General features: G+C 35.1%; 1 protein-coding gene and 1 pseudogene across 1 annotated transcript; one reads left to right on the top strand and one right to left on the bottom strand.

The window, feature by feature from the left end:
• The first annotated feature begins 1103 nt into the window (after window positions 1-1103).
• On the top strand, window positions 1104-8371 carry LOC132301583 (thiamine biosynthetic bifunctional enzyme TH1, chloroplastic-like; annotated as a pseudogene).
• A 222-nt stretch (window positions 8372-8593) lies between these two features.
• On the bottom strand, window positions 8594-9208 carry LOC132301582 (E3 ubiquitin ligase BIG BROTHER-related-like). The gene has a single exon (XM_059798821.1). It carries the CDS (start codon window positions 9206-9208, stop codon window positions 8594-8596), a length of 615 nt encoding a protein of 204 aa, XP_059654804.1.
• Between the last annotated feature and the right edge of the window lie 7140 nt (window positions 9209-16348).

Below are 16348 nucleotides of genomic sequence, written 5' to 3'. Positions count from 1 at the left end.
ACCTATGTCAATGGTATCCTCAACTTCAAAGGTTATAAATCATATAGTCTTTGTGTTCTCATTGACACTAGAGCAACCACAAGCTGCTGCAGGTATAATGCCATTCCAGCAGAAAAATGGTGACAGATGAAACACCCCATTGGTGTACAAGGTATTGATGCGGAAGCACCGCATACTGTCATCCCATTTAAAGCTAAAGATATTTCTATTTGGTGACAAAAAATTCATCATTCCAAAATTACTTTACTTTCCATTTATGCATGATGATTTTATCTTAGGTTGTAATTTCATTTACATCTATCTTCCTTTACAGTAAAAAAAAAAAAAAAAAAAAAAAAAAAAAAAAAAACCAATTTCTTTAACTTTAAAAGATCCAACAGTTGTTGAAATTTTAATTCAAGAAAATTTAACTTTTGTTTGCGATAGTAGTTTTTCTCCACCCAAAAGAGAAAATACTGATATTTTTGTCTTAAATGAAAAACATTGGCTATATGCTATTTTAAGACAAAACTTTTATGAGAATCCTTTAAATCTCTGGAAATGTAGTCCTCGTTTTTGCAGGTTACAACTTAAAGATTCTCATATTATTATCCGAGTAAAACCCATGATATATCTCAAAAAAGATATAGATGAGTTTGATGATCAACTTCAAGATTTTATAGAAAAACCAAGTTAACCAACATATTCATAACTACTAATATATTCAGTACTTTTAATTTATTATTCTCTGTTACTTCTTGAATTGAATTCAATACATTCTAATAACATAATACATTCAGGATTACAAATTCAATAACTAACATTTAGCCACAATCCAAAAAACTAACAAAATTCAATTACTGTAAATCAATAATAATAATAAAAAAACACATGCATTAGCCACCGTAGGATTATATTATATTATATAACATACATATAATTTAACGGTTCGGTTTAGTCCAAAATGACCTTAAATAGTGACCAAATTGTATTTTTACATTTCACAAATTTAGAACTGTGACCCAACCAAACCTTTAGCAAACCAATTCAAACTATATAGTCTAATTTGATCCGGTTTTACCCTAAAGAATATTTTTAAGGTAGTGTATAGAAATTGATCTTGGAGGTCAAATGGACCTCTCTCTTAGTGCGCTTAGAACGCAATACAATGGTCATCTCCATGGGTCACTAGTGCTCTCAAGCCCTATCGGGTTCCTTCTTCATCACCAAGGTATTATGTTCCATTTTCTCACTAACCAAACACAGAATTTAGTTAGGTTTGCTCTTGAAAAAAAAAAAAACGTCCAGAGAAAATAAACCCAAAAGTAGTTAGTAGTAGTGTGGGCTTTTTTTTTTTTTTTTTTTTTTTTTAAGGTATAAACCCCGACAGTTTGCGTACTATTTTTATATAATTTTCCATCTAATTTTCTGACCAACCAAAAGGACAATTTCTCATGGTTTTGTCTCATTTAGTAAAATACTTTAATTTAGTACTCTCTTCCTTATCAATGCATAATATGCAATTCAATTTTTTAGAATTTGCATTGAAATTTTGTTAGAGTTGCTCGCGATTCAGTACAATACAAGCTCCTCCCCGAGGATTTCATCAATCTAGGGTTTCAAGCACTTTGTCTGCGAATTCAAAAGTCCCCCAAACACCGAGCTTTGTGGCAATGCAAGAAGACAGGAGTTTGAAAGTTCCGCATGTTCTGACAGTTGCTGGCTCTGATTCCGGGGCCGGGGCCGGAATTCAGGCTGATCTCAAGACTTGTGCTGCCGCGGAGTGTGATCACTGCTGTCACTGCACAAAACACCATTGGTATTCAGGTTTGATTGCAATTTGGAGACTCGTATTATAGCTGATTCTGGTGAAAGTTTTTTATTTTTTTTTTTGTCAGTTTATGTTCTGATTTGGGTTCAAAAGTTCATTTTGTTGTCAGGGTGTGAACATCGTGCCAGAGGAGTTTGTTGCGGAGCAATTGAAGTCTGTGCTATCTGATATGCATGTTGATGTTGTAAGTCAATATTAAGGATTGCCATTCATGTTTCAGTTTTATGGTTTCCTCTGGTTTATCTTGATCTAAAAGTGTTTATTATTATTATTATTATTATTATTATTATTTAAATTATTACGAGCTGAATTCTATATCTTGAATCAATCATAATATTGAATCCATGAATTATGTCCTTAGCTTTGAGATACTCGAGTTCCTTATGCGGTGTATTGGATCCACGATTTACAATGTTGTCATTGTAGATAATTATAGCATATAATACTTGTTTTGGAGTTGACAATAACTGTCTAGCAATTTTTTGCATGGACAAGGATGTGTGATCCGATTACGATCACAACAAACACAAATTGGCAGGGCCGGCCCTGAGATTCCAAATATTTTGAGAGGCCCTAGGCGAACTTTCAAATGTGAGGCCTTGAGTTTCACATGCGCAAAAAAGAATTATAAGAGTGCAAAATTTTAACACGATGTTTTCAAATTCTATAGCTAATACAATTGTGCCCTTGTGCATTGTGCAAAAGACAACTAACTAATAACTATAAATTTATCACCACCAACAAATAATTGTGCGCCTGTACAGTGTGCATAAGACTACTAACTAATAAGTATAAATCAATCACTACCAATAAATAATTGTGCGCATGTGTTGTGTATTTAAGACAACTAACTAATAACTATAAATTTTTATCACCACCAATAAATAATTGTGCGTGTGTGCAATGTGCATAAGACAGCTAACTAATAACAATAAATTTATCAATTAAAGAGTGCGAAATTTTCACAGGCACAAAATAAAAAAATGAAGAGAACAGTTTCAGAAAACTGCAGCTTCTTTTACATTCATTGTTTATATAGCTACTAAAATTTGATGATTACAGATGACAAAAATATGTGGAGATGAGGTGACTATATATATATATATATATATATATAGGAGGCTGAACTTGTAGTACTGAAGAAGTAGTGGGACTTTTAGGTTATATGTGGCCTCCACTATCATATATAGTGGAGGCCACATATATTAACTATACTACACTTTGTTGTGTGTTTTTTTGGGAGCCAATAATCCGCAGTGATTGATTGATCATTGCTACAGAAGACCTGTACAAATTAATAGAAAAAACCATTAACTTTTGTTTTGTTAAAGCCTGCTCTTGATTTCCATGTGTTTGTACATTCTGATGGCAAGTGCTTTGACAGTATTATTAACTGAAATTCTAGCTGAGCCAACTTCAAATAACATCAATAATGGTGGTATGTATCTTCATATAAAAATAAAATAAAAATAAAAATACCCTTAATTTGGCACTTTTTATTATGAGCATAATTTAGAGATCGAAAAAGTTGATAATTACCTCAACCCACTAGAAGGGATCCTTAATTTTCGTGGGATTGAATGTGAAAATGCAAAAAATTATGAGGAAAAGGGGTATGGCTGCTGCTGTTGTGAGATTGGAGTGGACTTAGGGAAAAAAAAAAAAGTACCTGCCATAGATTATGGACTCGATCGCCATGAAAGACACATGTAGAAAGGCACACATTTATTAAAATACTAAGAGAACCATAATATATTCATTCAGCTTTTGATAGCCATCACACACACAGTGACACACACAAAACCCTAGCTACTTTTCACTATTGGAAGGCCCGAATCAAACGAACCAGGGTTAGAACAAATCAAATGATGAGATGAACGAAAGAAAGAAACATATATAAAAGATCGATTCATGCAAAAGGAGAGAGAATAGAAGAGAGAGAGAGGATGAACATACCTTGTCACCTCAGGCGATAGCGGAGGCTGCACCCTGCGGAGTGTCGAAGCAGATTGTGTCGTCTGAAACTTGCCCTAACTAATTTTTTTTTATTTTTATTCCATCCCCTTGAGGCCCTCTAAAATCTGAGGCCCAAGGCCACCGCCTTGGTCGCCTTGGGCCAGGGCCGGCCCTGCAAATTGGACATGTGAACAAGGTAAATTCCCAAAAGGCGGGAAGGACATCACACACATATATATACATGGTTCATGTAATTATGATCACTCTGCTCCTCCAAGCCGGATTATTGATTAAACATGAGACATTCATGTATATTACTTATGTTCTAAAATATAACAAACTTTGTCTTTTCAAAAAGAGGCATTGCCACTTTCCCACCAATCATCCTCCCGAGTTAGATGCTCCTCCCATCAGGACAGAAAGTTCTCGCTACCACTTTGTGGAACAAACCAGTATATCTCGTCTCTCAACAAGTTCCAATCATCTTTGGCACACGAATTGCCTCCAGTCGAATTGTGCAGTGCAGGGTTTTGAGCCGACGTCGCAAACTGATGTGTTAACCTCCATGAAGGACTTAGGCATTAGGGACTTGCATATCCTTTAACTCACAAGGTTAAATGGACAGCTTTTGTCTGTTTCAGTGCTCAAAATAGTTAAGTTTAATTCATAGAAGAGAGACTCTAGTAACACCTCTTGAGCATCACCCTGTCATTATGTCCAGCAACTAAAATTACATCCTAAGCCTGAATAATCAATCATCTGAATTTCCAGCAACTAAAATTTCTGGAAATTAATGCAAGCAGCGTGCTTGTTTTGTTTGTTTGTTTGTGTGTGAGAGCGAGAAAGAGAGAGAGAAGCACTACTCTTTTATATCTAAACATAGAGCGGTGATACTCTCTCCAAAAGGAGATAGTACAAATCTGTGGCCGAATAAAGCTCCCCGTCTGATGCACTTGAGTATGGGTCAGTTCCTGCTCGTGTCAATACTTGAAGTTAAAGATGAGACATATCCATGCTTTTAGGGCCAATTTTGTTTAGCAACCTTCATTAGAAGGTTCATTAAGCAAAAAGCCTAGTTGGTTTACGTGCTTCTTGTGGGGTGGGTGGGGTGTGATTAAGGTACTTTATCTTATGATATTTCTCTAATTATTACTTCTCATTTTAATCCATTTTACTTGTTCATGAATCATGTAATCATGGTTTATTTGGTTCCTGAATATAGGGAGGTGCTTCTTCACATGGCTGACATAGTAACTCCAAATTTAAAAGAGGCATCTGCTTTGCTTGGTAGTGTACAATTGGAAACTGTTGCTGACATGTGTTCTGCTGCAAAATGCATACATGATATGGGCCCAAGGTTAATTCTTGCAAAATCCAGTGGAACTTTTTAGCTTTTTGATAATTATGCATCTTTTTGATAATTATGCATACCTTCACGAAGCTACTGAAACTGTATTCTGCAACTCTCTGCCATGAGTGGGAAAATTACACATTGACCTGACCTCCTGTGGTTTGTGGTCACCTCACTTTTCCTTGAATGTATGGATAATGGATGTGAATCACATGACATTGTACCATTCTGATCATTCTTGAAGTGTTTACATGATTCCTTCCTCACTGGATCACCATTTCCTGTTGCATCTACTTTTCTTTTTGGTCCTCCTGCTATTTTCTGCATACTCCAGGTGTTTACTTAATGGTGTTCCATTTACTTTCGTAATGAAAATTACTTTTAGAATAACTAAGAGGAAGAAGAAGAATAAAATAAAATGTAACATATTGTTGATATTGCTTTGAGAAATGTACTTGTAAAAGGAGGTCACCTCCCTGCTTCATTGAATGCTGTTGATGTTTTCTTTGATGGTATGTTCTACATATTCTATAGAATCTTTGAGCAGTAATAGAATTTTTGCTACCTGCCCTTAGGTGTGAGCATGTGTATGCACTCGCTTGTGCATAGGTTAATTTATTCTGTGATTTATTCTTGTAGGTGAAAATTTCTTTGAGCTATGTTCATCACGAGTAGAAACTTGGAATACTCGTGGTACTGGTTGCAGTTTAGCTTCATGTATAGCAGCTGATCTAGCAAAAGGTTCTCCAATGCTAACTGCTGTCGAGGTAATGAATTATATGCTTTTATTTCTGAGCCCCAAAAAGTTTCTTATAGTTTAGTAACTTGAAATTTCAGAAAAGTAAGACCTAATCTCAGTATTTGGCTGTTAATAATGATATAAACAGTGGGACTGCTTTTAATTGAGTCTTGCAGTTGATGATAGACCTGAATCATATCCAATTGGCTTGGTTTATTAGGCTTCTCTTTTCTTATCCTCAATTGGCTTAGAGGGCCTGCCATTCTTGACAGTACAAAATCGACAGGATGCAATGGGTTGCAAGAGAAGAATAGGATGGATACGGATGCATTCATGCAATAGATGTACAGAGTAATATGGTATGATTAAATGTTTTGACCATATTACATGGCCTAGGATTGAGCTGGTACAAGATCTAGGGGAATGAAGATAAAGAGAACGAAAAGAAAAAAAGACATGAACTCTACTGGAGGTTTAGAGAAAATAAGTGGTCTACACACACGCACACATTTATATAATACGAGTATATATATATATTACTGTTCATCTTCTTCACATCGGATATTCTGGTTGACCACGCCCTGAATGTCTCTTCTCTCCTCTATTCTTTCTGTGTATATATATATGTATAGCTTGTTAATTCTTCAATTAAAGATTGTCCGAACAAGAATTTTCAGAGGAAGTGTTCATCGGAGAAGAAACACAAAACAACCCTGTTGTGAGTGGGGAAGTGCAACCAACCCAAAATTTGGGTCTTCTTCCCAAATGCTAGTACCTATTCTGCAACTTTTCCACCAAACCCTAGCCCTTCCTCCTTCAAATCAGGCCACCAATATACCTTCAAACTAACTCAATTCATAGGGCTTTGAGAATACAATCCCTAATCTTGAATCCACACCATAACCAAAAAAATAGAAAATAAAACCACACTGTCGGCTATGGTGTGGATTCATCGCAGATAAAGTCACATCGCCGATAAAGTCCCCACCGTCGAGCCGTCTATCACCACGATTCCAATCTCTCTCGAAATTGTTAGGTCGCAAATTTGGGAAATTTGGCAGGTGGTGTGAAGGACCAGTGGGCAGAGAGAGTGGTGGTGGTATGAGAGGGTCATTTCGGGCATTCAGGTGGTGGTGGTGGTGTTATGGTTCCCGTGATTGATTGGTGGTCGTGGTTGAGCTTGGAGGCAAAGAAGAAGAAGAAGCAGCTGCAGATGGTGGTTGTGATTGTGATTGTTATTTTTTTTTTCTTCAAGTTCTTGGCTGATTGATATATATATAGAGAGAGAATTGGTGATTGATCTGGTTTAGGCTTTTGATTAATTGACTCAGGAAACTCATCTATCGGGATGCTGAAACTTACATGGTCAAACCCAGTTATTGTTCAGTTACTCAAATATGTAGGTCATATGCAAGGGTACCCTAATACTATTTTGTTACTGACTGATTTGGCAGTAACAGAAAGTAACTGGACCTGGATTTCTGCATAAAAGTTGGAACATTATTAAGTTATTTAGTATAAGTGGATTTGGGGAAGATGATTCTACATTTCACACTTTTTGGTGGGAAAAAAGTACCATACATAATTAAGAAGAGTTGTGTATACAAGAACTCGGTTTTGAAAATGCTGTCAATGCATTATGAGTGTCCCATTTACGTACAATTAGTTTCTTCTGTTTATGTGGACAATTTCCTCACGACTTTAGTACAAATATCTGGTCAAATCTCCTCCAAAATTAATCAGTATACAACACATGGGATGTGATTTCCAAGAGCTTTTCAAGTTTATGAATAGTTAGAATCTTAGCTTGACCTGTCATACGCATCTATTGGTGTTAACTGTAAAATTCTCATGTTTAAAGGGAAAAGGATGCTGAAACACGGGACTTTCTGGAAGCAGCCAAAACATGTTTGGAAATTTGTCGTTCCCGCAGTGTACCTCTGCTGATTCATGACAGAATTGACGTTGCTATGGCTTGAGATGCTGACGGCGTGCATGTTGGCCAGTCTGACTTGCCTGTCCATGTTGTCCGCTCTCTTCTTGGGCCTGAAAAGATCATTGGTGTATCATGCAAGACAACGGAGCAAGCTCAACAAGCATAGACAGATGGCTCTGATTACATTAACTGTTTGTTTGGCCTCAAAGTTGCCAGTGGTTGCCATAGGTGGTGTCGGGATTTCAAATGCACGGTCTGTAATGGAAATAAACCGTCCCAAATCTCAAAGGTGTTGCAGTTGTGTCAGCTCTGTTTGATAGGGAATGTGTCCTGACCGGAAGTTGCATTAAATACTGACGGAGACAGCCCCAATGGAAAATAAAGGGAAGCAGGAGAGAAGTTGTTAATGGTGACCTTGTTAAATCCAATAAAACTATGTAATAATGGTATTAGAAGCGGTAATAGTAGGAGTCTTTGTTTTAATTTATTTGTGGTCATGCTATGCAGCATTCCCTTTAATGTTTTAGCTTTGGATGCAAATGAACTATGAGCATGTTTTTTAACTTTTCTTTTTCTTCCTTGGACTCTGTGAATTTGCTATAAGCATGTATGGCAGGATTGCAATTATCAGAGAGTATTTTGCAATTTATCAAACAAGTAATTGGGTTATGAAACAATGACAGTAAACAACAGCATAAACCAGAAATGGAGTGTAAAATAAAGTTTCATTATATGCCAAAAGAATAAACTTTATACAAATAGGTACATTGAGCTTCAAATTACAATCTTTAATACAACCTATCAAGTTAAGTTGGTTGGCATCTCGAAACGACAGACTGGGCAGGAGTGATTCGTGTTGAGCCACTGAACGATGCAGTGTTCGTGATATATATGAGAGCAGGGCATCCGAGTACTCAAGTCACCATCAGAGAAGTTTTCAAGACAAATGGTGCATAAATCATCAGGAGAAGACTTCAGTTTGTCCAACGCCTGAATGGATGACTCACTCGCTGGTACCAGCTTCAAGACATAGTAGTCCATGGAGTCCTGCATAGCCCAACCCGCCTCCTCATTAGCCTCATCATAGTACCAAGCCCAAGCCTCCTCATTAGTTGCAGGCACCGACCCATCCTCAACATCTTCATAATAAGCCCAAGCCTCGTCACTATTCTGAGGCACCCAGTCGTCATCGTCATCATCATCATCGACCGACTCATCATCGTAGACCGACTCATCATCATTAGTCGGAGCCACCCAAGCCTCGTCATTTGTCGGAGGCATCGAATCATCATCATCATCATCCACCGACTCATCATTACTAGTCGGAAGCACCGACTCCTCGTCGTCTTCGTCCATCTCCATAGGATCATCGTCGGCTACGACAAGAATAACTGCGGTATCGGGAATACGGTCCATGGCACCACAAAGAGATAGGAGGTTGACGAAATTGATCGTCGGAGATCACGGCGAGGTGGGGTTGAGGGCTGCCGGCGGTGGTGAGGCCCGAGAGAGAGAGAGAGAAGAGGCGGTAATCTGGAGAGGGAGGGGTTGTGACGAGAGAGAAAATGCAGAAGGGCATTTTATAACGGCTATATAAAAGCTGTAAACAGCCGACTCATCCTCATCCAATATGGGATATTTTGAATTTTCACACAAAGATACCCTGGTCTCTTTTCTCTCTTCACTTTTACCACTATATCCGTAAACATATTGCGAATTGGACTAGTTGGATCCGAATCCGATTATTTATTAGGATGAATAATTTGATGAATAATTCATTAATAAATTTATATTCAATTTGTTATTAATTAAATAAAAAATACTTATTTATTAAAAATAAAAATAAAAAATACTTAAGAAAAAATGGAAAGAGGAAGAAGAAAAAATTATTATAAAATCATTCTGACAGCATGTAAATATTAGTAGTATATATTATAGTATTAATAATATATGTTTAAAAACTGTCACGCCTCAATTTCAATAAAGAGTTTTGTCACCCAAAAACATTACATGGCATGACCAAAGCTTAAATCTCATCATTGAACAAATAACTAACTTTTTTTACTGGAAATAAATAACCATACATATAAGCAAAAGATAAAGTATTCCATATAAACAACAAGGAACAAAATCTAATAATTACATTATTCTACTCAATAAATGTCTACATAAAATAGATATCAACTAAAACAATTATCAAATAAGCTCGTCATAACATCATCAATTATGCTCCATAGGCACCTTACCTAAAATGTTTAAATAAAGGATGATCTCACAGCTCAACAAGTAAACCTTTATTACACGTTACAATCGGTTGTACAGAATATCATAGCATACAATACTTATAAACCTTCTTCCCCCTTGGTTTTATTATATGAAGTAAATAGCTTCCCAACTTCAATAATTAAGGTACCATTAACCTTTCGATAATTAATCAATTATCACACAAGTACTTGCTTGAATTTCGGTATTTCGAATAACGAACGAATCCAACCTACTTATACGTGATAAGGAACGAATCCAACCAACCAAAAATAAGTAAGGAATGAATCAAACCTTTCAGTATGTAGTAAGGAACGAATTCAACCAACCAATAATAGATAAGGAACGAATCCCACCCTTGGCTTCTAATTATGAAATGAGTACAACTACTTGATATAATTCTTAAAGTACTTAGATTATAACTTCATATAACCATCACAATCCAACATAATTAAATAAATAATTAATTAACAACAATTCTTATTTCTCCCAAATGTTAAACTTTTTTGGAACTGTTTAATCAAATAGACCCAAAACCCATCTATTAAATTAAGTCCAATTTCTATATGAATAATCACACCCCATAATAAATTGCCTGTAATTATTAGGGGATTCCCTGACATTTATAGCTATATTTATCTTATTTCCCATAGATAAAACAATATACAGAACATTTAATATCATATATCTTCCTCTCTGATGTCCGCACACCCAAATTCAAGTTAAATTACCATTAAAATTTCCAAGTTCATCAACCTCAAACCTATATCAGAACATATATATGGTTAACTCTCCACTCCTCAATAGATTAATTCTAAAGATTTGACCTCAAGGATGAAATATTAAGGTTCAGAAATTAAATGCTCATCTCCATACAAATATCCAGTAGATTAATTCCTTGGCAACCTATTTCAAATCACATCTAGTCACCACCCAAAAATCACCATTTGATCTACTGAATTACAGTAACTAAGTTAATGCTCTCTCTCTCTCACACACACACACACACACATATATATATGGAATCAGAAAATTACAAACCCTACCTAAATCACTATCGGTCCATATTTAGCTATCATTAACCAAGGTCTTTCCAAAACAGCCTTGCTCCACGTGTGTGTATGTATACGAGACTATACATGTATATAATCGTGCAATCAAATAATCCACATAAATCAATTAAAATAAATTCAACTCTCATGGGCATGTCCAGAGATTTATTTAGCCTAAAACTCCATCGTTAATTCCTAATGAACATGTTATACTAACAGTCTTATGCCTCATTAATAACTCACAATTATAATAAAACTATAATATCATACAATTAAAAATAAAATATAACAAAGATTTACTTGCCTTTGAACTCTTCTCAGATGTAACCTTTCCCAAAGGATATTTATTTTTGAATTAAATTTTCAATTTATTTTTGAATTATTAAATCAAATTAAAATTAAAATTCGATCCATTCACAAATCTTTAATTACTACTGCACATAAACATGTGAGTATTCTTTTGTTAAAAATGTTTTATTCTTAGACATGTTTTTATGGTGCGATGAGGACAGGTAGGATACAAGACGGTACTAATGGAAAGTCCAAACGAGGCAACTGATTCTTACCATCAGTACAAGGTTTTTGCTCGAACTTTGTGTAACCCAATTTGACATCATGTGTGTCTCATTTAGGCTATTAATTGATCAATCACCTTTTAGGAGTTCAAATATATTTATTAAACCACTATTGTAAGATTTAGTGGGAACTTTCTTAACCACGTTGTAGGAGGATGTGAAGATCATGAAGAAAATTGGTGTGGATGCCTATTGATTCTCAATCTCATGAGTATTGCCAAATGAGTTCTGATTTTTACCATCCTAGCATTCATATTTGGAATTTCATTAACCATTCTTAATACTAGAATTACGTATTGTTTGATAATTCATTAATTCAGCACTTATTTATGAGCGTCTTATTAACGTAATTTCAATATCATTTAAAATTGGGCACAATTTTAAGTGACACCGATTTCATGTATCACTTAATAATAAACACTTAAACATTCAAAAATATATTCAAAAAAATCTCAATAGGTATTTGGCTGTCAACAAAAACACTTGTTTTAATTTGGATTAAAATAAAAATGCAAAAATAAAACGCATACCAAATAGGTTCTTGGTATCATCTTTTAAAATAAAATAAAAAAAAGAATAAAAACCTAAATATTGTATTAAGATCACTTGCGTCTTGAAATTCCATGTCAAACAACCTGTTCAAATTCCCTTCCATTATTTATGTCGATGGCAGGCAGAGGGAAAATGGAGGGATGTTAGGATTCTAAGATTACTAAAATGTCCCAGTTTTTAATGATGTGGCAGTCTATAATGAGATACTGTAGGAGGTTGTGGGGTGAGGTGGCGGCGGCGGCGGCGGCGGCGGCTATGAGATGGGGATGGTGTTGCGGCTGTACTGCTGCTGCGGGCCAGGGACGAAGTCAATGAAGGCTTCGGGTACATGTGCTTCCTGAGTTGGCCAGCACTCTATAATATAGTTGATAATTTTTTAAATTTTTTTCATATATATAAAAAAAATATATAGTGCCACCCTTGAATTTTGTAGTTCCTAAAATTATCTCTTTATTTTCTTTTTTACTCTTTAAATTCGTTAAATTTCCTTAATTAGAAAAAGTCAAAATTTCCTTCCTCAATTGAAGCTTTTTAATTTTTTTCTTTTTAAAATTCTCTCATTTTTCTTTCATTTTTCTTTTTCTACTTCTACTTTTAAAATTCTTCTTTTTAACCTGCATATTTGAATAATTTTCTTTTCCTTTGTCTTTCAAATTTTATAATAGTTACACACACACACTCCATTTTTTTTTTTTTTTTTGACAACGTGCCCCCCTCACTTGAAATTCTGATTCCGTCCCCGGTTGCGGCAGTTACCGGTTGCGGTGGTGGTTGTGTAGAAGGTGGTCGCTGCTTTTGACGGGAGTAAAAATGGTTGTGTTCGAGATAGGGGAGAATGAGGTGAGTAGGATTTTGAAATTACATTCATGTCCACAGCTTTAGTGATGGTTCGGTACGGTAAAGAAAGAAGGGGCATTGTATGGCTTTTGAGCTTATGAACATTGTTAGACTCTCATGTGTTAAGCATCTCAACAAGCACTTCTGTTAGAAACACTTCTGTTAATCGGTTGAGAACTGCTGCTTTATCAAGTAGTGGAGGAATAGTTTTCTTTCTATTTCATCACTAGTGGGTATATCTTTCTAGTCAGCCCCTCCTAGACATAAGGGTGGGTAATATTAATAAGGATAAAGTAATCCATCCTCAACTATGTTTAAATTTGTAAATAACCACCTAAATTATATTTTGTACATAAAATCTCTTAAATTATCATATTTAGTTGCAAAATGTCCCATTATCTTACCTATTTTCATTAAATGACCATAATACCATTTCTTATTAAATTACACTTATATTTTTCTTGTTGAGATAAATTATGAAAAAGATTCACGCTAATTTGATGAAATATTTTTCATTAAATTTGCATAAGTTTGGATTTAATTTTTTTAATTAATTATTTAAATAAAAATCTTAAATAGAAAATTTTGAAACAATTTAAGTAATTTCTTAATTTTCATGAATATATTGCATTAAAAAGAAGATATTTTTTATTTACGTAATTTATTATTTTTTCAGGAATATTGTTTGGAAAAGAAGATATATTTTTATATTAAATTTTTTTAAAGTGAGTATAATAAGTTCTATTATAATAAGTTAATCATTTTAGAAAATGATAGCTACAAATCTATTTATTTTTTTTCTATTTTTATAATCAATTGATACTAATTTTAAGTATAATTAATATTTAAATATGAGAAAATATAATAAAAAAATAATTTAATAAAAAATGGCAAATTTAATAAGAAACGGTAAAATAGTCTTTTGTGATGGATTTGTCCTTAATGGTAACAAATCAATAGTTTAGGGGGGTTAGTTGCAAAAAGTCAATAATTCAGGAGTGTATTTTTTCACTTTTCCTTATTAATAAGGGTATCTGTAATTGCCTCAAATATATAGGAGAAAAAAAAAAAAATTGCCTCAAATATATACCGTACATATATATATATGAATATATATAATTGTAAATTTTCAAAACATTTAGGGATAATTTAGTCTTTTGATATCTTTAGGTTATATATGTGTGTGTGTGTATATATATATATATATATGAATATATATAATTATAAAATTTCAAAACATTTAGGGGTAGTTTAGTTTTTTGATATCTTTAGGTTAAAAAAAATCAAAAAGTACTTAAATTGTACATGATGTCAAAGTTGACAGTTGGGGTGAGAGGAACAACCATGGTAGGGACTTTTGCAAGGCGATAAGTGGAAGCAAATTTTACTTCACACATTAGGATTAATATGAATAAATCAATATAGTTGACACTAATTTTTTTTTTTTTTTTTTTTCTAATCTTAATTTATGCTAATTGAATTAATTGGGTGCTATTATATAACTTTGTATAGGTGAAGTTGAGTTAGAGACAAGCAGACTTGAAGTGTCGACATCCGCAATCAGAGAGTAAATTAGGTCCCCGAGTGATTCTACCTCAGTAAAGGGTAACGATAAATAATAATTTTTCTTGAATATAGCTTAAAACTCTTCGTAACTGTTTTCAAAATTTCACTCAAAAGGCATTGAGTTGGAATCCCATTTCAATTAAGGATTCTTGGATTTTTTTTGAAGAATTTAAAGTGTTCCCTAATAAATAATTCTTTTTGGAATAAGGACAAGGTTTTGGATGGGCATGGATTCAGTATCAAAATGTTTTTATTTATTTATTTCTTTCTTTCGAAAACTATTGCAGATAAAAGAACAACGGCACCCAATATTGACATATAGCATTTATATTTGAAACTTGGTTTGGCAGTGAAGTTAGCAAAGAACATCTTGACATATAGCATTTATATTTGAAACTTGGTTTTGCAGTGAAGTTAGCAAAGAACATCATTAGGCTAATGATTGGACCATGAGACTAAAGTTCGATCATGGACCATTTTTTACATACGCATCATCATAAAGAAATGAAAAGTTGGACCAGGAAAATAATTTGGCTTGAAGAGAAGGGGCCGACCCTTATGAACCGGTGCTTCATGTGCAAGATGGAGGAGGAAACGCTGGACCATCTTCTCGTTCATCGTTCCAATGGCTGGAGATTGCTGGGATATGCTTCTAGACATCTTCAGGGTATAATAGTTATGCCCCCTCTCTCCGAGAAGTGGTCTAATGGGAGCTCAGGCTTGAGCACCATCGTGCTTGTGACCCTTGCCCGCTCTCTCTAAAGTACCGTCGCGTCTATCTCTCTCACAGCCACACAACGAACAAAGAAAGAAAACCGACCAAGAAAGGACAACACAACAAATTTCTTCAGTATATATTAATGAAACGAGTGGTATATATATATGTATATGAACACAGAAAAAGAAAATTGGGTATGGCTTTTGGGTGTTAATTTTCAGGAGGGATGGTGTTGAAAAGAGTGGTGGTCGGTGGTGGTGGTCCGGTGATGATGGTGGTATATAGGGGTGTGGGTGTGGGTGCGGTAGAGTAGAATTTGATAAGAAACTAAGCATAAGAGAGAAGGAACCTAAAAACCCTTTCATCTTTAGAGCTCGTCTTACCCGATGCCGTTAATTCAGCTGCTTAGAAGGCCAACCTTGCCGCCAATAATCAGTGGGGTGTTTTTTTCAAGAATGAAGTGAAGCCGGTGGTCAGAAGTTCCATTCTGACCCCCATTTTCCGCAATTTCTGCTACTAAAAGAATGATTGATCTAACTGATTGCCTACAATTCAATCCCTACCGTGTGCGATTGGGCAAGCAAATGGTAGACCCAGCAATCTTGGTCCCTTCACAGCCAAAGACATTTTTTTTTTATGTTCAATTGAATATGGAATCGGCCTTGCTTGGGAGACTTGCTGCTATAGGACAGGACAGTAGATCCTGTATTCCGTGACCCATCAAAGAGTGCATCAACTACCAACTACGATGAAGCCCAGTTTACAAGGAAGAAGACGATTGTGTGGCGGTGGTTGTGGTGGTGGGTGTTGTGGCGGCGGCGGCTGCAGTGGGTATTGAAGGAAGAAGACGATTGTGGGCGCGTGAAGTTCACGCGATCTGTTGCAACCAACATCATCATCTAATTCACCGGTGCTATTCTCCTTGACGACAGCTCGTCGTCGCCTTGTGTGTGTGGATATATATATATATATATATATATATGTATGTATCTGT

Source organism: Cornus florida, unplaced genomic scaffold, assembly GCF_030987335.1.
Source record: "Cornus florida cultivar Cherokee Brave unplaced genomic scaffold, ASM3098733v1 CherokeeBrave_3.0.0_Hap2_Chr03, whole genome shotgun sequence".
Lineage (NCBI taxonomy): Eukaryota > Viridiplantae > Streptophyta > Magnoliopsida > Cornales > Cornaceae > Cornus > Cornus florida.
This window is presented reverse-complemented; position numbering and strand designations above follow the sequence as displayed.

Bases quoted from the DNA above. Each gene is read 5' to 3' on its own strand.
- LOC132301582 (XM_059798821.1), bottom strand. From the start codon at position 9,208: ATGGACCGTATTCCCGATACCGCAGTTATTCTTGTCGTAGCCGACGAT.